Source organism: Felis catus, chromosome B3, assembly GCF_018350175.1.
Source record: "Felis catus isolate Fca126 chromosome B3, F.catus_Fca126_mat1.0, whole genome shotgun sequence".
NCBI lineage: Eukaryota > Metazoa > Chordata > Mammalia > Carnivora > Felidae > Felis > Felis catus.
The window spans coordinates 27,630,790-27,653,590 of NC_058373.1; the positions used below are offsets into that span (position 1 = coordinate 27,630,790).

A 22,801-nucleotide genomic window follows, 5' to 3' on the forward strand; every position below is an offset into this window, starting at 1 on the left:
GGCATAACCATGGAACATATGGGCATATTCTGAAGTATAGGCATAAATGTGGTGTTGAGAGCTCAGAAGAGGCATTAACCCTTGAGGGAGTTGGTGGGGAGATGGGGGGGACAAATGTTTCATAAAAGAGGTGACATTTGAGCCCCTTTGAAGTTGAATGAGACTGCCCTGGAGAGCCAGAAGGGGAGGAGGATCCTCTAGTCAAAGGGCTCAGTGGGAACCTTTTAGAGAGACACAGCTTGTCATCAGGAATCTTCTGGAGGAAGCCAGATTGTCTCTGAACTTGGAGGTGATAAATCTACATTCCTACACCCTATCTAAATGGGGTGAGTCTTTGGCAAGTGAGACCAGGAATCCACATGGTATACAAGTACCCAAAAGAATTTTGATTTACTCTGTAAAATATGAAGCCCCACCCCCATGCAGACAGGCTGCAGATAAGGCTGGAGAGAGGGTGGGCAGCTCCTCAGAGTCTGGGAGGGAGATGAGTGCAAGTAACACAGCAGCCTGCCTGCTGATGCAAATGCATGGGGTCAGAGGGCAGGAAAGGAAGGGCCCATGACAATGCCACTAAGTTTGTAATGTATAGGGAATCATGGGATACTGAGCAGGTGGTTTGGGTTTCCAAAAGTTGTCCACAAAAGGAAGAAGAGAAGAGCTTGGATACCTAGGCCAGGGCCCTTCATTCTAGGGGACAGAGTAAGTTATCCTCCAGATCAGCTCTGCTCAGAGATTTCAGAACCATCATGGTTTGTCCCCAGTAGGACCTTCAAACTTGAAGGAAGTAGAGTTTTCTCTTACATCATACATTTTTAACCTCATTGCTATTGTCATTTGACCAGGTAATTCTTATTGTGGGGAAGTGTTCTGTGTATTGTAGGATGTTTAGCAGCATCCCTGGCCTTTACCCTTAAACGTCAATAGTACCCCTTCCCCAGCTGTGACAACAAAAGACATATCTCTGGACAGTATCTTCTTCACCCCCAGTTGACAGCCCTGGCCTTGTAAGATGGCCCATGAGAGCTGTGTACATCATGAATGTGCACATGTATTATTTAATCATTACAGGGTTATGCTCATGGTTATTTGGAAATTCATAAGCCACACAATACAACTACTAGAATCATGAATATTTACTACATTGAATTGACAAAGACCTGGCAGAGACCAAACAACATGTGACAAACAACATATGACAAAAATTCATACCTTAGGAAGAAATTTTCTAGCATAAGTGACAAGGGAAATGCTCAGAGATTTCTTAATTTTAGAAGAAGAGAGTGGGGGGAAACTCACCCTTTCTCTTGTGAGGAATTTCCCAGCAAAGGGGTATTTTCTGTAAAGCAGGGGTCTTTTGACCTGGAGTTGGAGAACTGAGGTAAAGAAGAGTAAGACCTGAAAGACATAGTGAAGGAAAAGGCATCACCAATACAAAGACAATGGTAATTGGGGGCTACCGCCAAGAACATGCCTGTGATTCAGTAATCATACAGAAGTTATACCTGAATTATAAAAAGCAGGAGTTTTAGGAGACACAATTAGAAACAACTCTTCTCCCCAGCATAAACCAGGTTGGAAATGCAAAGCAGAAACTCACATAGAAAACCAGATGCTGTGGTATTGATACTTTTAGGCCTACTTTAGCATTAACAGTAGATTCCAGCCACCTTTGCCATCCCATACAGAGCTTTTCATGGAGAAAACCATTCAGAGTCTGATGGGCCTTTCTATACTTAGAAAATTCTACTTCCTAAGATCACACATTTTAAATATCTTAATGGCTTCCCATAAAATTCCAAGAAGCAGAAGTCAGGGCCCATGGGGTCAAAATGAAATGATAAAATGGCAGGGAAGGGTCTCTCAGGGTTATGCAAGCCACAAATGAAGCAAAGCAAAGGTTCACACTGTGTGAGACCCCCTTCCACTGTTCTGGCCTATACTAGAGGAAAAGCCACCATAAACTTATCCAAATAGGAGCTTTTTATATGGAAAGAATTGCACAGGCACAACAGAGCCCACAAGCTGCAGAAATAATTTTCATTCCTAACTGTTGGTAATATGTCATTTTACACACTAGTGCATTTTCTTTCCTAAAGGAAACACAGAGCTGCTGTGGATACCATGAAGCACTCACCCAGGGAAATAATAGTACTTCAGATCATAAATGCAAAACAAAACCAAGAAAAATATTTCCACCCCCTTTCTCCCTCTAATTCAAGCATGCACTTGTGATACAGACAATACTCAGTCTCTTGGATAAATAAGACCAAGGCCCCAAGCTGTGTCTAACAATACCCACCACTCCATGCCAAAGTCAGGAAAGGAGTCTGTCTTGGGTCACCAAGTGTTGTCTGAATGTCACCTCTGGGCAGCCCTGAGCACTTTTAATGGGAAACACAGATGACTGAGGACTCTGTCTGCAGGGGCTTTAACAGCCAGGGAGAAGAGCATGGCAGAGAACAAGGTATAGAATAGATGCCCCAACTAGCGGAGGAAATAAACAAGATAAAAGATTAATTCCATTTGAGGGATTTAATTAGTGCCCTTTAGCTATTCAAACTGGGTTACACTATTAGTTGGGCTTTTAAAATTTTCATGTCTCATAACTGTAAAAGAATAGGGCCTCAAGTACATTTACAGAAATGCTTCAATGAGTCAACTAATATCCAGTGTTTTCTGTTACTCCCTGGGGTGGTTTGTTACATAGCACTTCTGGGAGAGGTGACCATTACAATGACCTCACTCACACTATTTAACCACTCTGAGCTTCCATTTTCTCAGATGTATAATGCGGATAAAAGAAAAAAAACTCACTAAATAAGTCACACTAAATTAGGGCATATAAATGGAAAACATGGGGCTTAGCTATTGATTCAATGATTTCTATTACACTTAGCCTCTTATGAATGGCTGCCATGTCATTTCCATCTTGTTTTATCTGGTACCTTAAGTGGCACCGAGTTCAATGGAAGTGCTTAAATACTTAATAATGAATTACTTAAATCCCATTAGTTGTGGCTTATTTGCATGAGATGGCTTTTTGACTCCGTGAAACAGTTTTCTAAAGCATTAAATCGGTAATGAGCTCAGAATCACCACTGACCCACTGAAGAGCAGAGAATGCTCAAAAGGATGATGTACTATTGCTCCTTGAAAGTACTACCCACAGGCTCTCAGCACAGCTCACAGTAGAACCACAGTGTGCAATGCTGAGAATTCACCTTGTGGCCATGAAGGAAGAAAATCAAAGTAGGGAAAAGTCAGAAATATATTTGTATTTTCTCTGGTTGGCACATCTGGCTGATTTCATTATTTAACATTTCTAGTGCACTTTGTGTACACATAGTATCTTATAATTTTAGTTAAACATACAGAGAGTAGTTTCTAGGCTTTTGATTATTGAGTTATGATTCTAAAGAGCCCAAAATAAAATGTTTCACTAGTAAATTTCCCATAAATATTTCAGTATATTTCAGAAATTTAAAACTTAACTTCACACTGTCGACACATTATTTTCCATTGTTCCAAGTAAATTTCTTTTTGCAAAGAGGGGAAGCACAGAGAGGCCTTCAGACCCTGTTATTGCAAAGGACCCCTGACCTGCTGTCCTGGAGGATAGAAAACTCACAAACCGCACATAAAAAAGATTCAGGATTTCCCAAGAAACACAAATTCCAGGGTCATTTTGGCTTAATTAAGGTAGAAAATATTGATGAAATATTCCTGACCTTTTCTCCTTCTGATAAAAAAAAATCTCACTGACATTTTTATGACTTCACATCTAAACCAGGGTGCTTTTAAAATTCACAAAATTCAACAGTATCCATTTTCCCTAGTGACTCAACAACTGTGGATATAAATTTGCAAAATTCATATATGCTTGTAAATTTAAGTGGCCAATACTTATTTAAATAACTTAGAAACTAAAGAAGAGGATAACAGATAAAATGAGTGTATACAGTTCTGTAATTCAGAGATGCCAGTTGTGAACATTTAAAGACTCTTAACTATAGAGAACAAACTGATGGTTACAAGAGGTGGGGGAGGGGGTGGGTGAACTAGGTTATGGGGATTAAGGAGTACCAGATGATGTGTGGAAGTGTTGAATCACTATCATATACCTGAAACTAATATTACACTGTATGTTAACTATACTGGAATTTAGTTTTTTAAGTTTGTTTTTATTTATTTTGAGAGAGATCGAGAGCAAGCAGGGGAGGAACAGAGGGAGAGGGAGACAGAATCCCAAGCAGGCTCCACACCATCAGCGCAGAGCCTGATGTGGGGCTCAAACTCACAAACTCACAAACCATGAGATCATGACCTGAGCCAAAATTAAGAGTCAGACACTTAACTGACTGACAATACTGGAATTTAAATAAAAACTTTTAAAAAATTAAAAATAAAAAACTTCTTTTCAGTTTTTTTCTACATATACATGAATATTTTTAAAGTCAGCTTCAAATATGCATGTGTTCAGACATATATTCAAATATATAAATTGCTTTGTCCTCTCTTCTAATTGTTTAACTTAGCTATGTCACTAGCATTTCTGTTATTAAATATTCTTCTGTAATGTGATTTAAATGTTGGCATCATATTCTATTACATGGATCACCACATAAGGCTTAACGTGATGGAAATGTTGGAAATTTAGGGAATTTCTACTTTTTTACTAATATAAGTAACAAACATTATGAGAGTCCTAGTAGATTTTAGTGTGTGCCTCCAAAAGTTCCTAGAAGTGGAGTCACTGGGTCAAGAAGAGTCTTGGTGCCTATGGTCCATAGAGAGCCTGCCCCCTTTACTATGCCTTCCAGTTATAGAAGGGAACAACTCCCTGTCCCCAAATCCCTGGGTATTAGCCACATTTTAGATCCTTAAGCAGTAAATTTTAAACAGCCAGAATTAATTCAGGTCCACCATTGTCAAGAAACCTTGCTGCATTATTGTTAAGATCTATTTGTGCCAACCTACAAGATGGACAGTGTTGGTAATACATTCTAGCCCTCCCCCATCTATAATAGTTTCCATAGGCCCAGACACCCTAGTTCTTTATAGATCCAAACATTTGGCATTCCTACAGTGCTTATGTCATTTTATTGAGAAAAAAGTATTGAAGAATGTTAAAAATATTGAAGGCCTGATATATTAACACTTCTGAGAAGAGTCACACTTCTAAAGGCCAGACAAGAGACAATGATTAGTACAAAGGACACACTGGAGAGGTAATGGTTTGATTATCAGTGGTAGAGGAAGAGGTTTTCTCTCAGTCTTTCACAAGCCCTATATCATGTAGACATCATCAATGCAGGCACAGAAGCTAGCTCTACCTGACAGGGAACCCAGAGCCAGTAACAAGGAATACAAAATTCTGCTACTGCCTTCATCTATCTCTCCCTCTCTTTCTGACTCTTGTTTCTGTCCTGTTTTCATCCTGGATTCACTGGCCCAAACTACATTTCCAGAAGGGAAAAAGCAAATGAGCAGGCTGGGAAAAGCTGGGTTTGTCATGAAAGTGATCACACAGAAAACAGACAAGTGTGTTCATTGACAAAAAGCAGACCTGAGGAAGGAAAGTGAGCAGGGAAGCTGCCACCTACTCATGTGCCATTTTTCAGAAGGGTTTGGAGGATTCAATAATTCCTCACCTAAATATAGTCAGAGCTTCAGAGAGTCTATCATTGTTCTGCCCAAACAGGGCCAGGCTGCTAAGTTTAATTAATGGCAGAAAGGAGAGCCTATAGCCCAGGCTGCTCAAAAGCAATGTTTGTAATCAGCTGTGAATGAAGAAGCAGGAAACATGAGAACAGTTTCCCACTTCTTCAGCCTAACACTCCACTGGTTATTTTATGCAGGATTTAAAAAATAAATTCATAAAAATAATTATAAATCTATGTTACTAGGTACACGATGTATAAAAATGTAATTTGTGATATCAATAACAAACAGGGGCATAACTATATAGAAGTAGAGTTTTTGTATGTAGTTAAGTTGGTATCAATTAAAATTAGGTTGTTACAATTTTAGAACATCATATCTAGTTGTCATGGTAAGCAGAAAGAAAATATTATTAAAATATACACCCAAAACATGAGAATGGAATCAAAACATGTCACTATAAAAAAACAACTAAACACAAAGTAAGGCAGTAATGAGGGAAATAAGACATAAAACGCTATAACGCATACAGAAAACATAAAACAAAAGGCCGAAAGTAATTCTTCTCATATGAGTGACCCTTAAATATCAACATATTAAACTCATTAATCAAAAGGCATAGGCTGGCAGAGGGATAAAAACAAAACAAAAAACATGATTCAACTATATGCTGTCAATAACAATTACAAATAATATGCACCAAACATCAAGCTCCAAAAGATATGAGGAAAACACTGACATAATTGAAGGGATAGATATCTCTACAATAATGGTTAGAGACTTCAATGTCCCACTCTTAATGATGGTTAGAAATCAAATAAAAGATACATATAGTACTGGAGGCCTTATACAACACTATAAACAAATTGAACCTAAAATACATACACAGAACACTCTACCCAAAACAGAAGAATTACACATTTTTCTCAAGTGCATGTGGAACATTCTCTGAGATAGACGATATGTTATGCCATAAAATAAGTTTTAATAAATTTTAAAACATTGAGATCATACAAAGTATCTTTTCCAATCACAATGGAATTCACTAGAAACTCATAACAAAAAGGAAAAATAAAAATGCACAAATATGTGGAAATTAAACAAAACAACCAACCAATGGCTCAAAGAAGAATTCAGAAGATAAATTAGAAAAGCTCTGCTGTGAGCTGAATTGTGTCTCCCCTTCACAATAAAAAAAAAAAAAACTCATATGTTGAAGCCCTAACCCCCAATACCTTAAAATATGATTATTTTTGGAGATATCTTTAGTAGGCAATTTAGTTAAATGAGGCCATTTGGGTGGATCCTAATCCAGTTTGACTGGTGTCCTTATAAGAAGAGGACATTTGACACACAGAGAGACACCAAAGGTGCATGTGCACTAAAGGACAACAGTGTGAAGAGGTAGTAGGAAGGCAGCCATCTGCAAGCCAAGGAGAAAGGCATCAGAGATAACTAACCCTGCCAGCACCTTGATCTTGGACTTACAGCCTCCAGAACTATGAGAAAATAAATTTCTGTTGTTTAAAGCATCCCATGTGTGCTATTCTGTTATGGTAGCCCTAGAAAACTAATATAATTGGAGACAAATGCCCTGAGACAAATGACAATGAAAACACAATATATGAAATTTATGGGATGAACCAAAAGCAGTACTAAAAGGGAAATTTATAGCTGTAAATGTTTATATTTAAACAAAAGAAAGACCTCAAATCAACAACCTAACTTTACACCTTAACAAACTAGGAAAAGAAGAAAAACTAAACCCAAAAGCTAACAGAAGTAAGAAAACAAAGATTCGAGAGGTGACTAATAAAATAGAGATGAGAAACACAATAGAGAAAAGCAATTAAACCAAAAGTTGTTTCTTTGCAAAGATCAATAAAGTTTACACATCTTTAGCTAGATTGACTAAGAAAAAGGAGAGAAACTCAAATTACTAAAATAAGAATTGAAAGCAGGAACATTACTACCAATTTTACAGAAATAAAAAGGATCACAAGAGTATACCATGAATGACTGTGTGCTAACAAATTGGATTATGCAGATAAAATGGGCAAATTCCTAGCTATACACAACCTACTAACACTAGAAGTGAAGAAAAATAAAATCTGAATAGACCACAACTATTAAAGAAATTGAATCAGTAATCAAAAACCTCACAACAAAAAAAGGCCTGAACCAGATTGCTTTGCTGATGCACTCTACCATATGTTTAAAGAAGAATTAACACTAATACTTCTCAAACTCTTTAAGAAAACTGAAGAGGAGGGAATGCTCATTCAATGAGGTCAGTATTACCTTTACACTAAAGATACTACAAGAGCAGAAAACTATAGACCAATATCCCTGAGAAGTACTGATGCAAAAAAAATCTTCAACAAAACACTAGCAAGTCAGTTCATCAGCTTATGTTTTAGAGACTTTTTGTTTATTTATTTATTTTGAGAGACAAAGAGCATGTGCATGCAGGGGAGGGGCAGAGAGAGATTCTGCACTGACAGTGCAGAGCCAAATGTAGGGCTCAATCTCACGAACCACGAGATCATGACCTGAGCCAAAACCTGAGCCAAAACACTTAACTGACTGAGCCACCCAGGTGCCCCAGATCAGCAGCATATTAAGAAGTTTTACACTATGATCAAGTGGAATTTATCCCTGGAATTCAAAGATGGTTCAAAACATGGAAATCAATGAAACACACCATATTAACACTGAAGGTAAAAAAACACACAATCATCTATTGATGCAGAAAGGTATATGAAAAAGTTCAACACACTTTCATGATAAAAATATTCAGCAATTAAGAATAAAAGGAAACTGCAACGTAATAAAGGCCATATGAAAAACTCACAGCTAACATCATAATCAATAGTGAAAGACTGAAGGCTTTTCCTTTAAGATGAAGAACAATTTGAGGATATCTGTTTTGCTACTTCTAATCAATGTAGTATTGGAGATGGGAGGAGTTAAGATGGAGGAGAAGTAGAGGAACTCTGGGCTTCCCTCATCCCTCAAACACAGCTGTATTAGGATCAGATTACTTGGAACACCCAGGAAATCCATCTGCAGGATGGCAGAAGGATCTCCACAGTTGGAGGGAGAGACCTTAGCAAGTGAGAGGTGCATGGATGTGAATTAGGGAGAGAAAAATGGCAGTACCATGGAGAGGAGGAAACCCTTTCTGTGGAGAGACAAAAGGGAGAGAAAGAGAGAGGGGTTGAGATAGTGCAGCATTGAGTTAGCACAAGAGGAAAACCTCTCTGGGGAGTGAGAAGTACTAAATATTCCCATTCTTTTTTTTTTCTTTTCTTTTTTTTTTTTGCAAACATCTTTTGGAGCTCAAATACTGAGGTTTTGGAAGTGCACAACTTTCTCCAGAGTGGAGCTGTGGCATGTGCTCCTAGGGAGGACAGAGCTGGCCTCAGAGTGCATAGGGTGGTGTAGAGATCTCTGGAGTATACTGGGAGAGAATAGTCCCCTTCCTGGAGTACTTTTGGAAAAGGGTTTATTGCCTCCCCAAGGTCAAAAGACCCTGTAGGTTCTAGTCAAAGACCTTTCATCAGCATGGTGGAGTGGCTCTATGTTGGAGAAGGGGAATGGATACATGTGGTGCTGAGTACTTTAAGACTCTGGGTTTTGAATCCCATATGTGCACTAAAGAAAAAACACAGGAGAGTTATGGAGCAGGGCAAGTTGACTTCCCTCCCTATTCTGTGAGGGCTTCCTGAACAGCAGGAGTTGAGATCACCAACTGGGAATGAGAGACTGAGGTGGTGCCATTTCCCCCCCCCAACACCAACACATTGGGACTTCAGAGAACAACACAGTGGCCCCCAGTGGAGGCAGGACCCACTTACAACAAGCCCTGCCCCTCTGTGCCTGGTAACTGCTTATTTACTGGGGCAAGATTGACTCTGAGCCAAAGCACCCAGTCTCTCCTCCAGAGGACGAGCACAGTCAGCAACCCCCAGACACAAACAGACAATTCTTTTTTTCCCTTTTGCCTCCTTCTTCTTTTTTTCTTTTGTAATCAGGCTCATAGTTTCTTATTTGTTTTTTATCGCTTCCTTTTCTCTTTTTTTTTTAAATCAGGCTTTTTTATTCCTTTCGTTTTCCTTCTGCTTTTTTTCCTTTCTTTTTTTTTTTTTTTCTTTGGAATCAGCCTTATAGTTTTTTGATTCTCTGTTTTTCTGTTCCCTTTCCTATTCCCTTTTTATGTAATCAGGCTTCCCACCACCACTTTTTTCTAGGGTTACTTCAATAAACAAGTGTAAACACACTGGTTAAAGGTCCAAACACTCCACCACTGCAAGGAAGGAAAAGCTCTGCAGAGGATTCACCAGTGAGAAATAGCAGCCAAAATGCAACAACAGAGTATACACAGCATACATCAGAAACACTTTCTAAAGTGCCAGGCTGTGGACAGTGTATGACCCCTTTTTAATATAGAAGTACTCTCAGGTGCATGAAACATAACAAGCTTTTAAAACACACACAAAAAAAAACAGAAACTTAGCCCAAATGACAAGACATATGAATTCTCCCCAAAAGAAAGATCAAGAAGAAATCATAGCCAGGAACTTGCCCAAAATAGATATAAACAAATCTGAACAAGAATTTAGAACAACAGTCATAAGTCTACTAGTTGGGCTTGAAAAAGCAGAGGACACCAGAGAAACCCTTGCTGCTGAGATCAAAGACCTACGAACTAGTCAGGATGAATTAAAAAATTAAAAATGCTATAACTGAGATGCAAAATAAACTGTATACAGTGACAGAAAGGACTGAAGAAGCATAGGAAAGGGGCACCCAGGAGGCTCAGGCGATTAAGCATCTCACTTAGGCTCAAGTCGTGATCTCACAGCTCATGAGTTCAAGCTCCACATGGGGCTCTGTGCTGACAGGTCAGAGCCTAGAGGCTGCTTCAGATTCTGTGTCTCTGCTTTCTTTGTCCCTCCCCTGCTAATGCTCTCACTCTCTCTCAAAAGTATATAAAACCATTTTAAGTTTTTTTAAAAAGAAAAAGAAGCCAAGGAGAGAACAGGTGAAATATAAGATAAAATTACGGAAAATAATGAAGTTGAAAAAAGAGGGAAAGGAAATTACTAGAGCACAAGAGAAGACTTGGAGGACTAAGTTATTCCATGAAACAAAACAATACCCGTATCATAGGAGTCCCAGAAGAAGAAGAGTGAGAAAAAGGGCCAAAAGGTTTATTTGAACAAAGTATAGCTGAGAACATCCCTAATTTTGGGAAGGAAACAAGCATCCAAGTCCAAGAGGCACAGAGAACTCCCTTCAAAATCAACAGAAACAGATAACACCATGACATATCATAGTGAACCTTGCAAAATACAAAGATTAAACGAGAATTATGAAAGCAGGTAGGGACAAAAGGCCCTTAATCTACAAGAGTAAACACATAAGGGTAGTAGGAGACCTGTCCACTTAAAATTGGCAGAACAGAAGAGAGTGACAGAAAATATTCAATATGCTGAACAGGAAAAATATGCAGCCAGGAATTCTTTATTTAGCAAGGATGTAATTCAGAAGAGAAGGAGAGAGACTTTTCCAGCCAAACAAAAACTAAAGGACTTCATGACCACTAAATGAGCCCTACAAGAAATATTAAGGGGGAATCTCTGAGTGGAGGAAAAAGAGGGACAAAGCAGCAAAGACTACAAAAGACCAGAGAACATCACCAGAAACACTTACTGTACATGTAACACAGTGGCACTAAATGTAAGTGGACTAAATGCTTCAATCAAAAGACACAGGGTATCAGAATGGGTAAAAAACCAAGACCCATCTATATTATGCCCACAAGAGACTCATTTGAGACTTAAGGACACCTGCACATTGAGAACCATCTTATCATGCTAATGGATATCAAAAGAAAGCCGGAATAGCCATACTTATGCCAGACAAGCTAGATTTTAAAATAAAGACTGTAGCAAGAGATGAAGAAGGGCATTATGTCATAATTAAGGGGTTTATCATCAATAAAAGCTAACAATTGTAAATATTATGCCCCCAGCTTGAAGAACCTAAATATATAAACAAATTCATCACAAACACAAACTCATCAATAATAATACCATAATACTAAGAGACTTTAAAATCAGTAAGGAAACAATGGCTTTGAATGACACACTGGGCTGGATGGGTTTAACAGATATATTCAAAGCACTTCATCCTAAAGCAGAATACACATTCTTCTCAAGTGCACATGGAACATTCTCCAGAATAGATAACATACTGGGTTACAAATCAACACTCAACAGGTACAAACATATTGATATCATACCATGCATATGTTCATATCACAACACTATGAAACAAAATCAACCACAAGACAAATAAAAGCCCTCAAATACATGGAGATTAAAGAACACCCTACTAAGAAATGAATGGGTTAACCAGGAAAATAAAGAAGAAATTTAAAAATACATGGAAGCAAATGAAAATGAAAACAGAAAAGTCCAAACACTTTGGGATGCAGCAAAGGCAGCCCTAAAAGGAAAGCACATTTGCAATTTAGGCCTATATAAAGAAGCAAGACAGGTGCCAAATATACAACCTAACCTTACACGTAAAGGAGCTAGAAAAGTAGCAACAAATAAAGCCCAGAGCCAGAATACATAGGGAAATAATAAAGATTCAAGCAGAAATAAGCACATAGAAACAAACCAAAAAAAAAACCAGCAGAACAGATCAATAAAACTAAAAGTTGGCTTTTTGAAAGAATAAACAAAATTGATAAACCACTACCTAGATTTCTCAAAAAGAGAGAGGACACAAAGAGACAAAATCACAAATGAAAGAGATCACAACAAACACCACCAAAATACAAACAATTAAAGAGGATACTGTGAAAAATTATATGCCAACAAACTGGGCAATCTGGAAGAAATTGACAAATTCCTAGAAACACACTACCAAAACTCAAACAGGAAAAAATAAAAGAATTGAACAGGTCCGTAACCATAGCAAAGAAATTGAATCAGTTATCAAAAATCTCCCAACAAATAAGAGTCCTGGGCAGATGGCTTCCCAGGGGAATTCTACCAAACATTTAGAGAAAAGTTAATGCCTATTCTTCTCAAACTGTTCCAAAAAATAGAAATGGAAGGAAAGTTTCCAAACTCATTATATGAAGCCAGCATTACCTTGATTCAAAAACCAGAAAAAGACCCCACTGAAAAGAAGATTATAGGTCAATATGCTTGATGAACATGGATACAAAAATTCTCAACAAGATACTAGAAAACCAAATTCAACAGTATATTAAAAGAATTATTCACCATGACCAAGTGGGATTCACACCTTGGTTTAGAAGTAGCTTAATATTCACAAATCAATCAACGTAATACACCACATTATTAGAAGAAAGAGTAAGAACTACATGATCCTATCAATATATGCAGAAAAAGCATTTGATAAAATACAGCATCCTTTCTTGATAAAAACCCTCAAGAAAGTAGGGATATAAGAAACATGCCTTAACATCACAAAAGCCATATATGAAAGGCCTACAGATAATATCATTCTCAATTGGGAACAACTGAGAGGTTTCCCCTATTTTTTTTAATTGTTTATGATTACTTATTTTGAGAGAGAGAAAGAGTGTGAGCAGGGGAGGAGCCGAAATAGAGGGAGGCACAGAATCCAAAGCAGGTTGGAGGCTGTGAGTTGTCAGCACAAAGCCCAAAGCGGGGCTCAAACTTATGAACTGTGAGATCATGACCTGAGCTAAAATTGGATGTTCAACTGACTGAGCCAGCCAGGTGCTGAGGTTTCCCCTTTTTTAAAAAAATGTTTATTTACTTTTCAGAGAGAAAGAGAGAGAGAAATGCAACTGGGAGAGGGGTAGTGAGAGAGGGAGAGAATCCCAAGCAGGCTCCACGCTGTCAGCACAGAGCCCAACACGGTCTCGAACTCACCAACCGTGACATCATGACCTCAGCTGAAATCAAGAGTTGGTTACTTAACTGACTGAGCCACCCAGGGACTCTGAGAGCTTTCCAGTTAAGGTCAGGAACATGACAAGGATGTCCACTCTCACCACTTTTGTTCAACATAGTACCAGAAGTCCTAGCCTCAGCAATCAGACAACAAAAACAAATAAAAGGCATCTAAATCAACAAGGAAGAAGTCAAGTTTTCACTCTTTGCAGATGACATGATAGTCTACATGGAAAACCTGAAAGAGTCCAACAAAAAATTGCTAGAACTGATACATAAATTCAGCAAAGTTGCAGGATATAAAAATCAATGTACAGTAATCAGTTGCATTGCTATACACCAATAATGAAGCAGCAGAAAGAGATATCAAGGAATTGATCCCATTTATAATTGCACCAAACACCATAAGATACCCAGGAATAAATTAACAGAAGAGGTGAAATATCTATACACTGAAAATTATAGAAAGCTTATGACAGAAAGAAAGAAGATACAAAGAAATATAAAAACATCCCAGGCTCACTGATTAAAAGAACAAATATTGTTAAAATGTCAATCACACCCAAAGCAATCTACATGTCCAATGCAATCCCTATCAAAATAACACTAGCATACTTCACAGAGCTAGAACAAAAAATCCTAAAATTTGTATGAAACCGTAAAAGACCCCAAATAGCCAAAGTAGTGCTGAAACAGAAAATCAAAGGGGCACCTGGCTGGCTCAGTCAGTTAAGCGTTCGACTTCACCTCAGGTCATGATCACACAGTTTGTGGGTTCGAGCCCTGTGTCGGGCTCTGTGCTGACAGCTCAGAGCCTGGAGCTTGCTTTGGATTCTAAGTCTCCCTCTCTCTCTGCCCCTACCCCGCTCACTCTCCGTCTCTCTCTCTCTCTGTCTCTCTCTCTCAAAAATAAATAAACATTAAAAAAGAAAAGAAAAGAAAAAGAAAACCAAAGCTGAAGGCATCACAATTCTGGACTTTAAGCTGTATTACATAGCTGTAATCATCAAGACACTATGGTACTCACACAAAAACAGACACGTAGATCAAAGGAATAGACTAGAGAACCCAGAAAGGAACATACATATGTATGGACAGCTAATATTTGACAAAGCAGGAAAGCATATCCAATGGGAAAAAAAAATAGTGTCTTCAGCAAATAGTGCTGGGAAAACTGGACAGCAACATGCAGAAGAATGAACCTGGATCACTTTCTTAGACCATATATAAAAATAAATTGAGGGGCGCCTGGGTGGCTCAGTTGGTTAAGCATCCGACTTCGGCTCAGGTCACGATCTCACTGTCCCTGAGTTTGAGCCCCGCGTTGGGCTCTGTGCTGACTGCTCAGAGCCTGGAGCCTGTTTCAGATTCTGTGTCTCCCTCTCTCTCTGAACCTCCCCCATTCATGCTCTGTCTCTCTGTGTCTCAAAAATAAACATTAAAAAAAATTTTTTTATTTATTTTATTTTATTTTATTTTTTTATATATGAAATTTATTGTCAAATTGGTTTCCATACAACACCCAGTGCTCATCCCAAAAGGTGCCCTCCTCAATACCCATCACCCACCCTCTCCTCCCTCCCACCCCCCATCAACCCTCAGTTTGTTCTCAGTTTTTTTTTTTTCAACGTTTATTTATTTTTGGGACAGAGAGGGACAGAGCATGAACGGGGGAGGGGCAGAGAGAGAGGGAGACACAGAATCGGAAACAGGTTCCAGGCTCCGAGCCATCAACCCAGAGCCTGACGCGGGGCTTGAACTCACGGACCGTGAGATCGTGACCTGGCTGAAGTCGGACGCTTAACCGACTGCGCCACCCAGGCGCCCCTGTTCTCAGTTTTTAACAGTCTCTTATGCTTTGGCTCTCTCCCACTCTAACCTCTTTTTTTTTTTTCCTTCCCCTCCCCCATGGGTTCCTGTTAAGTTTCTCAGGATCCACATAAGAGTGAAACCATATGGTATCTGTCTTTCTCTGTATGGCTTATTTCACTTAGCATCACACTCTCCAGTTCCTGGAAAGCAGTGTGGAGGTTCCTCAGAAAATTAAAAATAGACCTACCCTATGACCCAGCAATAGCACTGCTAGGAGTTTATCCAAGGGATACAGGAGTACTGATGCATAGGGGCACTTGTACCCCAATGTTCATAGCAGCACTCTCAACAATAGCCAAATTATGGAAAGAGCCTAAATGTCCATCAACTGATGAATGGATAAAGAAATTGTGGTTTATATACACAATGGAATACTACGTGGCAATGAGAAAAAATGAAATATGGCCTTTAGTAAAAAATTTTTTTAAAAAATAAAAATAAATTGAAAATGGATAAAAGACCTAAACGTGAGACAGGAAACCATCAAAATTCTATAGGAGAAAACAGGCAGAAACCTCTCTGACCTCAGCCACAGCAATTTCTGAAGTTCAATTCTGAAGACAAGGGAAATAAAAGCAACAATGAACTGGCACCTCATCAAGATAAAAAAGCTTCTACACAGTGAAGGAAACAATCAACAAAACTAAAAGGCAACTGACAGAATAGTATAAGATATTTGCAACTGACATATCAGAAAAAGGGCTAGTGTCAAAAATCTATAAACAACGTACCAAACTCAACACCCAAAAAACAAATAAGCCAGTGAGGAAGTGGCAGAAGACATGAATAGACACTTTTCCAAAGAAGACATCCAGATGGCCTACAGACACATGAAAAGATGCTCAACATCACTCATCATCAGGGAAACATAAATCAAAACCACAATGAGATACCACTTACTCCTGTTGGAGTGGCTAAAATTAGCAACTCAGGAAACAAAAGATGTTGGCTGAAATGCAGAGAAAGGGGAACAGTCTTGCACTGTTGGTGGGAATGCAAACTGATGTAGCCATTCTGGAAAACAGTATGGAGGCTCCTCAAAAAATTAAAAATAGTACTACCCTACAACCCAGCCATTGCACTATTAGCTATTTATCCAAAGGATACAAAAATGCTGATTTTAAAGGGCACATGCATCCCAATATTTATAGCAGCTCTATCAACAATAGCCAAACTAGGGAAAGTGTCCAAATATCTATCGACTGATGAATGGATAAAGAAGAGGTGGTATATATTTATACAACGGAATACTATTTGGTGTTCAAAAAGAATGAAATCTTGCCACTTGCAACAACATGGATGTAACTAGAGTGTATTATCCTAAGTGAAATAAGTGAGTCAGGAAAAGGAAAATATCATATGATTTCACTCATGTGGAATTTAAGAAATACAACAGATAAAAACATAGGGGGAGGGAAGGAAAATGAGATAAAAATAGAGAGGAAGGCAAACCATAATAAACTCTCAAATACAAAGAACAAACTGAGGGTTGTTGGAATGGAGGTGGTGGGGGAATGGGCTAAAAGAGTGATGGGAATTAAGGAGGGCACTTGTTGGGATGAGCACTTGGTGTTATATGTAAGCGATGAATCATTGGGTTCTACTCAAACAAATACTACCCTTTATTATTTAAATAAAAAATTAAATATATATCTATATATCTATAATTTTTACTTAGATTTATAGGAACAACTTTAGGATTTACTTGAACATAAAATCAATCATATTGATTGGTTCATACTGATTAAGGTTCAATTTGAATTACTTCCCATAAAGAAAAGAGTTTAAGTAGCTAGTGACCCAGTAGTGTAATTTTTGAAGTTTACAGTTCAGGTTTATAATTCAAAAAGATGGGCTTAGAGCAGTCAGGTGGTGATTGGGCCCAGTGAGGCATATGAAGTAGACATATCAGTAATAAGGCGAAATATGCATGCCTGTCCTTAGCCAGATTGCTGTAGAAGCTGGTGATTGCTCAGTATACGTCCCCCAAAAAACCACAATAAAAAAGATTGGTGTCCATTTTTTCCAGGGCTACCACAAAGGTAGTAAGCTAGAAGTGTCGGTCCTTAGGCTAAGTAATACTGCAGATGTAAAAGATGCAATCCTTTCTTTTAAAGCAGATGATTAGAATGGGAAGACCTCCTGTATGGAAAAATCACTGCACTGTAATAAACAAGTTTAAAAACTCTCAACCAAATAAACAATAAAATCAGTATTGGAAAGATTATTTTCAATCAGAAATAAACCTGTGGGAAGAAATCAGACCAACATTCACTCCAATTAGTTGGAAAACCCAGAAAATTATTAACTTTGGATAAGCTTATGATAGGGCTGGTTATTGAAGAGATAAATCATTTCTATTGCACAAAAAAATCCCACAAAAGTATACTCATCCCAAAACAAACCAGATAGACTTACGTGTTTTCAAGGAAGATGATAGAATACTTTCCACGTTAATGAAAGTTATATGGGCCCTGAGCAAAAAGCTAGATTTTTCTATACTCATTCTCTCCCAGACAGACAAATGGATGCATGAGTCCAAGGATGAAAAATATTCAGCACTGTTAATAGGAATACAGATGAGTTGAAAGTGCCTTAATATGTTATTGTATGAAACCTAAGATCATTATTATTCTGATGGGGTACACAGCTCTCTGGAAGACCATTTTACACTTTTTTGTTAATATTTTTCATATCGTGTATGTGTGTATATACCACGTGCTCAGCAGTGATATCCCATTAAGAAACAGGAAGTCTAATTTTAAATAGAATATTTATTTTTAAATAAAATATTCAAGTAGGCATGGGCTGATGGCAGATTCAGTCTCTATCTCATGTTCCTAGATAGACCCTGCTGGTGACACATTTGGGGGTTTCTAAGCTCTTCTTAGAAACATGCCTGGATAGAGGAGATACTTTTCTGGTGGTCTGGAGAAGACACATGAATTGGAGACACCACAGAAAATGACGAATGTTGTGAAATTTCTCTGTAAACCACAATTCTCTCCCCTGTATATGATATGCATTTGAATAAGTCCAGGCTTTGAGGGTTCTGTCAGTTAATGACAAAGGGTCCTGAAATCTCCAACTACGGTTTTGGGTTTGTCTATTTCTTCTTGTGTTCTATCACTTTTTTTTCATTTTATTGTTTTTAATTTACATCCAAATTAGTTAGCATATAGTGAACAATGATTTCAGGAGTAGATTCCTTAATGCCCCTTACCCATTTACCCATCTCCCCTCCCACAACCCCTCCAGTAACCCTGTTTGTTCTCCATATTTAAGAGTCTCTTATGTTTTGTCCCCCTCCCTGTTTTTATATTATTTTTGTTTCCCTTCCCTTATGTTCATCTATTTTGTCTCTTAAAGTCCTCATATCAGTGAAGTCATATGATTTTTGTCTTTCTCTGACTAATTTCGTTTAGCATAATACCCTTCAGTTCCATCCACGTAGTTGCAAATGGCAAGATTTCCTTCTTTTTGATTGTCGAGTAATACTCCATTGTGTGTGTGTGTGTGTGTGTGTGTGTGTGTGTGTATCACATCTTCTTTATCCATTCATCCATCGATGGACATTTGAGCTCTTTCCATACTTTGGCTGTTGCTGATAGTGCTGCTATAAACATTGGGGTGCATGTGTCCCTTCAAAACAGCATACCTGTATCCCTTGGATAAATACCTAGTAGTGGAATTGCTGGGTCGTAGGGTAGTTCTATTTTTAATTTTTTGAGGAAACTCCATACTGTTTTCCAGAGTGGCTGCACCACTGTTGTATTCCCACCAACAATGCAAAGGAGATCCTCTTCTCCGCATCCTCGCCAACATCTGTTGTTGCCTGAGTTGTTAATGTTAGCCGTTCTGACACGTGTAAGGCGGTATGTCATTGTGGTTTTGATTTGTATTTCCCTGATGAGGAGTGATGTAGAGCATCTTTTCATGTGTCGGTTAGCCATCTGGATGTCTTCTTTGGAGAAGTGTCTATTCATGTATTTTGCTGATTTCTTCACTGGGTTCTCTGGTTTTTGGGTGTTGAGTTTGATAGGTTCTTTATAGATTTTGGATACTAACCCTTTATCTGATATGTCGTTTGCAAATATCTTCTCCCATTCTGTCGGTTGCTTTGTAGTTTTGCTGATTGTTTCCTTCGCTGTGCAGAAGATCTTTATTTTGATGAGGTCCCAGTAGTTCATTTTTGCTTCTGTTTTCCTTGCCTCCAGAGACGTGTTGGGTAAGAAGTTGCTGTGGCCAAGATCAAAGAGGTTTCTGCCTGCTTTCTTCTCGAGGATTTTGATGGCTTCCTGTCTTACATTGAGGTCTTTCATCCATTTTGAGTTTATTTTTGTGTCTGGTGTAAGAAAGTGGTCCAGGTTCATTCTTCTGCATGTCGCTGTCCAGTTTTCCCAGCACCACCTGCTGAAGAGACTGTTTTTATTCCATTGGATATTCTTTCCTTCTTTTTCAAAGATTAGTTGGTCATACGTTTGTGCGTCCATTTCTGGATTCTCTATTCTGTTCCATTGATCTGAGTGTCTGTTCTTGTGCCAGTGCCATACTGTCTTGATGATTACAGCTTTGTAGTATAGCTTGAAGTCCGGGATTGTGATGCCTCCTGCTTTGGTTTTCTTTTTCAAGATTGCTTTGGCTGTTCTGGGTCTTTTCTGGTTCCATACAAATTTTAGGATTATTTGTTAGAACAAATAATCTGTGAAGAATGCTGGTGTCATATTGATAGAGATTGCATTGAATATGTAGATTGCTTTGGGAAGTATCGACATTTTGACAATATTTGTTCTTCCTATCCAGGAGCATGGAATCCTTCCCCTTTTTTTTTTTTTTTTTTTTGCATCTTCTTCAATTTCTTTCATAAGCTTTCTATAGTTTTCAATGTATAGATTTTTCACCTCTTTGGTTAGATTTATTCCTAGGTATTTTATGGGTTTTGGTGCAATTGTAAATGGCATCGATTCCTTGATTTCTCTTTCTGTTGTTTCATTGTCGGTGAATAGGAATGCAACCGATTTCTGTGCATTGATTTTGTATCCTGCAACTTTGATGAATTCATGAATCAGTTCTAGCAGTTTTTTGGTGGAATCTTTTGGGTTTTCCATATAGAGTATCATGTCTTCTGCGAAGACTGAAAGTTTGACCTCCTCCTGGCCGATTTGGATGCCTTTTATTTCTTTGTGTTGTCTAATTGCAGAGGCTAAGACTTCCACTACTATGTTGAATAACAGTGGCGAGAGTGGACATCCCTGTCTTGTTCCTGACCTTAGGGGGAAAACTCTCAGTTTTCCCCCCCACTGAGGATGATATTAGCATTGGGTCGTTTTTATGTGGCTTTTATGATCTTGAGGTACGATCCTTCTATCCCTACTTTCTTGAGGGTTTTTAATCAAGAAAGGATGGTGTATTTTGTCAGATGCTTTTTCTGCATCTATTGAGTGGATCATATGGCTCTTGTCCTTTCTTTTATTGATGTGATGAATCACCTTAATTGTTTTGTGGATATTGAACCAGCCCTGCATCCCAGGTTTAAATCCCACTTGGTCGTGGTGAATAATTTTTTTAAGGTATTGTTGGATCCGGTTGGCTAATATGTTGTAGAGGATTTTTGCATGCATATTCATTGGGGAAATTGGTCTATAATTCTCCTATTTAGTCGGGTCTCTGTCTGGTTTTAGAATCGGGGTAATGCTGGCTTCATAGAAAGGGTTTGGAAGTTTTCCTTCCATTTCTACTTTTTGGAACAGCTTCACGAGAATAGGTGTTAACTCTTCCTTAAATGTTTGGTAGAATTCCCCTGGAAAGCCATCTGGCTCTGGACTCTTGTTTTTTGGCAGATTTTTGATTACTAATTCAATTTCTTTACTGGTTATGCGTCGTTCAAATTTTCTATTTCTTCCTTGGTTTCAGTTTTGGTAGTGTATATGTTTCTGGAATTTGTCCATTTTTTTCCAGATTGCCCATTTTATTGGCATATAATTGCTTATAATGTTCTCTTATTGTTGTTTTTATTTCTTCTGTGTTGGCTGTGATCTCTCCTCTTTCATTCTTGATTTTATTTATTTAGGTCCTTTCCTTTTTCTTTTTGATCAAACTGGCTAGTGGTTTATCAATTTTGTTATTCTTTCAAAGAACCAGCTTCCGGTTTCATTGATCTGTTCTACTGTTTGTTTTGTTTCGATAGCATTAATTTCTGCTCTAATCTTTATTATTTCCTGTCTTCTGCTGGTTTTGTGTTTTATTTGCTGTTCTTTTTTCAGCTCTTTAAGGCGTAAGGTTACGTTGTGTATCTGAGATCTTCCTTCCTTCTTTAGGAAGGCCTGGATTACTATATACTTTCCTCTTATGACCGCCTTTGCTGTGTCCCAGAGGTTTTGGGTTGTGGTGTTATCATTTTCATTGGCTTCCATATACTTTTTAATTTCCTCTTTTACTATCACTTTTTGCTTCATGTATTTTTCAGATCTTCTTAAGTTCATGAACTGACCCCTTTATGACATGGCCCTTTTAGTCCTAACAATATTCTTTGCTCTATAATCCACTTGTTCTGATATTAATGTGTCCACCCCACTCTTCCTGTGTCCATTTTAGCATTGTATGTCTTTTTCAATCTTTTTACTTTTCATCTATCTTTGCTTAAAGTGAATTCCTTTATACATAAGGTATTAATTCAGTCCATTCACATATAACGTGATTATTGATCTATTTAGGTTTACATCTACCAACTTGCTACTTATTTTCTATTTGTCTATCTGTTCCTTACTCCCTCTTTCCTCTTTTTCTGCCTTATTTGGCAGTGAGTGAGTATTTTGTATGATTCTATTTTATCCCCTTTGTGACTGGCTTATCAGCTACAATTCTTTGTTAGTTTAGTTGTTGCTTTGGGGTTTACAGTATACATCTTTAGCTTAAAATCTAACTTAAAATTATATTATACTTGTTCCTATATAACACACAATAGTAATATATACATATATACATACATATACATGTATGTAACTGTATACATCTATAGTGCACAATGGCACACTTAAAATAATGTGTATCTATTTCTCTCTTCCCAACATTTGTGCTATTACTGTCATATTTTGCATGTTATAAAACCCATACTACATTTTTATTATTTTTATTTTAATTATCAATTATCTTTGAAAGACAATAAGAAGAAATGTGTATATTGACTAAGGCCATTTGCATTCCAAGTACTCTTCGTTCTTTTAGGTGGATCCATTTTCCTCCAAGAGAGTTGGAGCTCACCCTCCCTCTGCCCTTGCTGTACCTTGCACTCACCTCTGTTG

The 22,801-nt window shown here is 38.0% G+C and overlaps 1 protein-coding gene across 2 annotated transcripts in view; it reads right to left on the minus strand.

Annotated features, from left to right (window-relative positions):
• Positions 1-22,801, minus strand: part of OCA2 (OCA2 melanosomal transmembrane protein) — a 495,166-nt gene that overhangs the window by 391,969 nt on the left and 80,396 nt on the right. For both annotated transcript variants that reach the window (XM_003986906.5, XM_045058957.1), the window contains exon 3: positions 1,297-1,395. In XM_003986906.5, the coding sequence (XP_003986955.3) occupies positions 1,297-1,395 (99 nt within the window). The remainder of the gene's footprint in view (positions 1-1,296; positions 1,396-22,801) is intronic.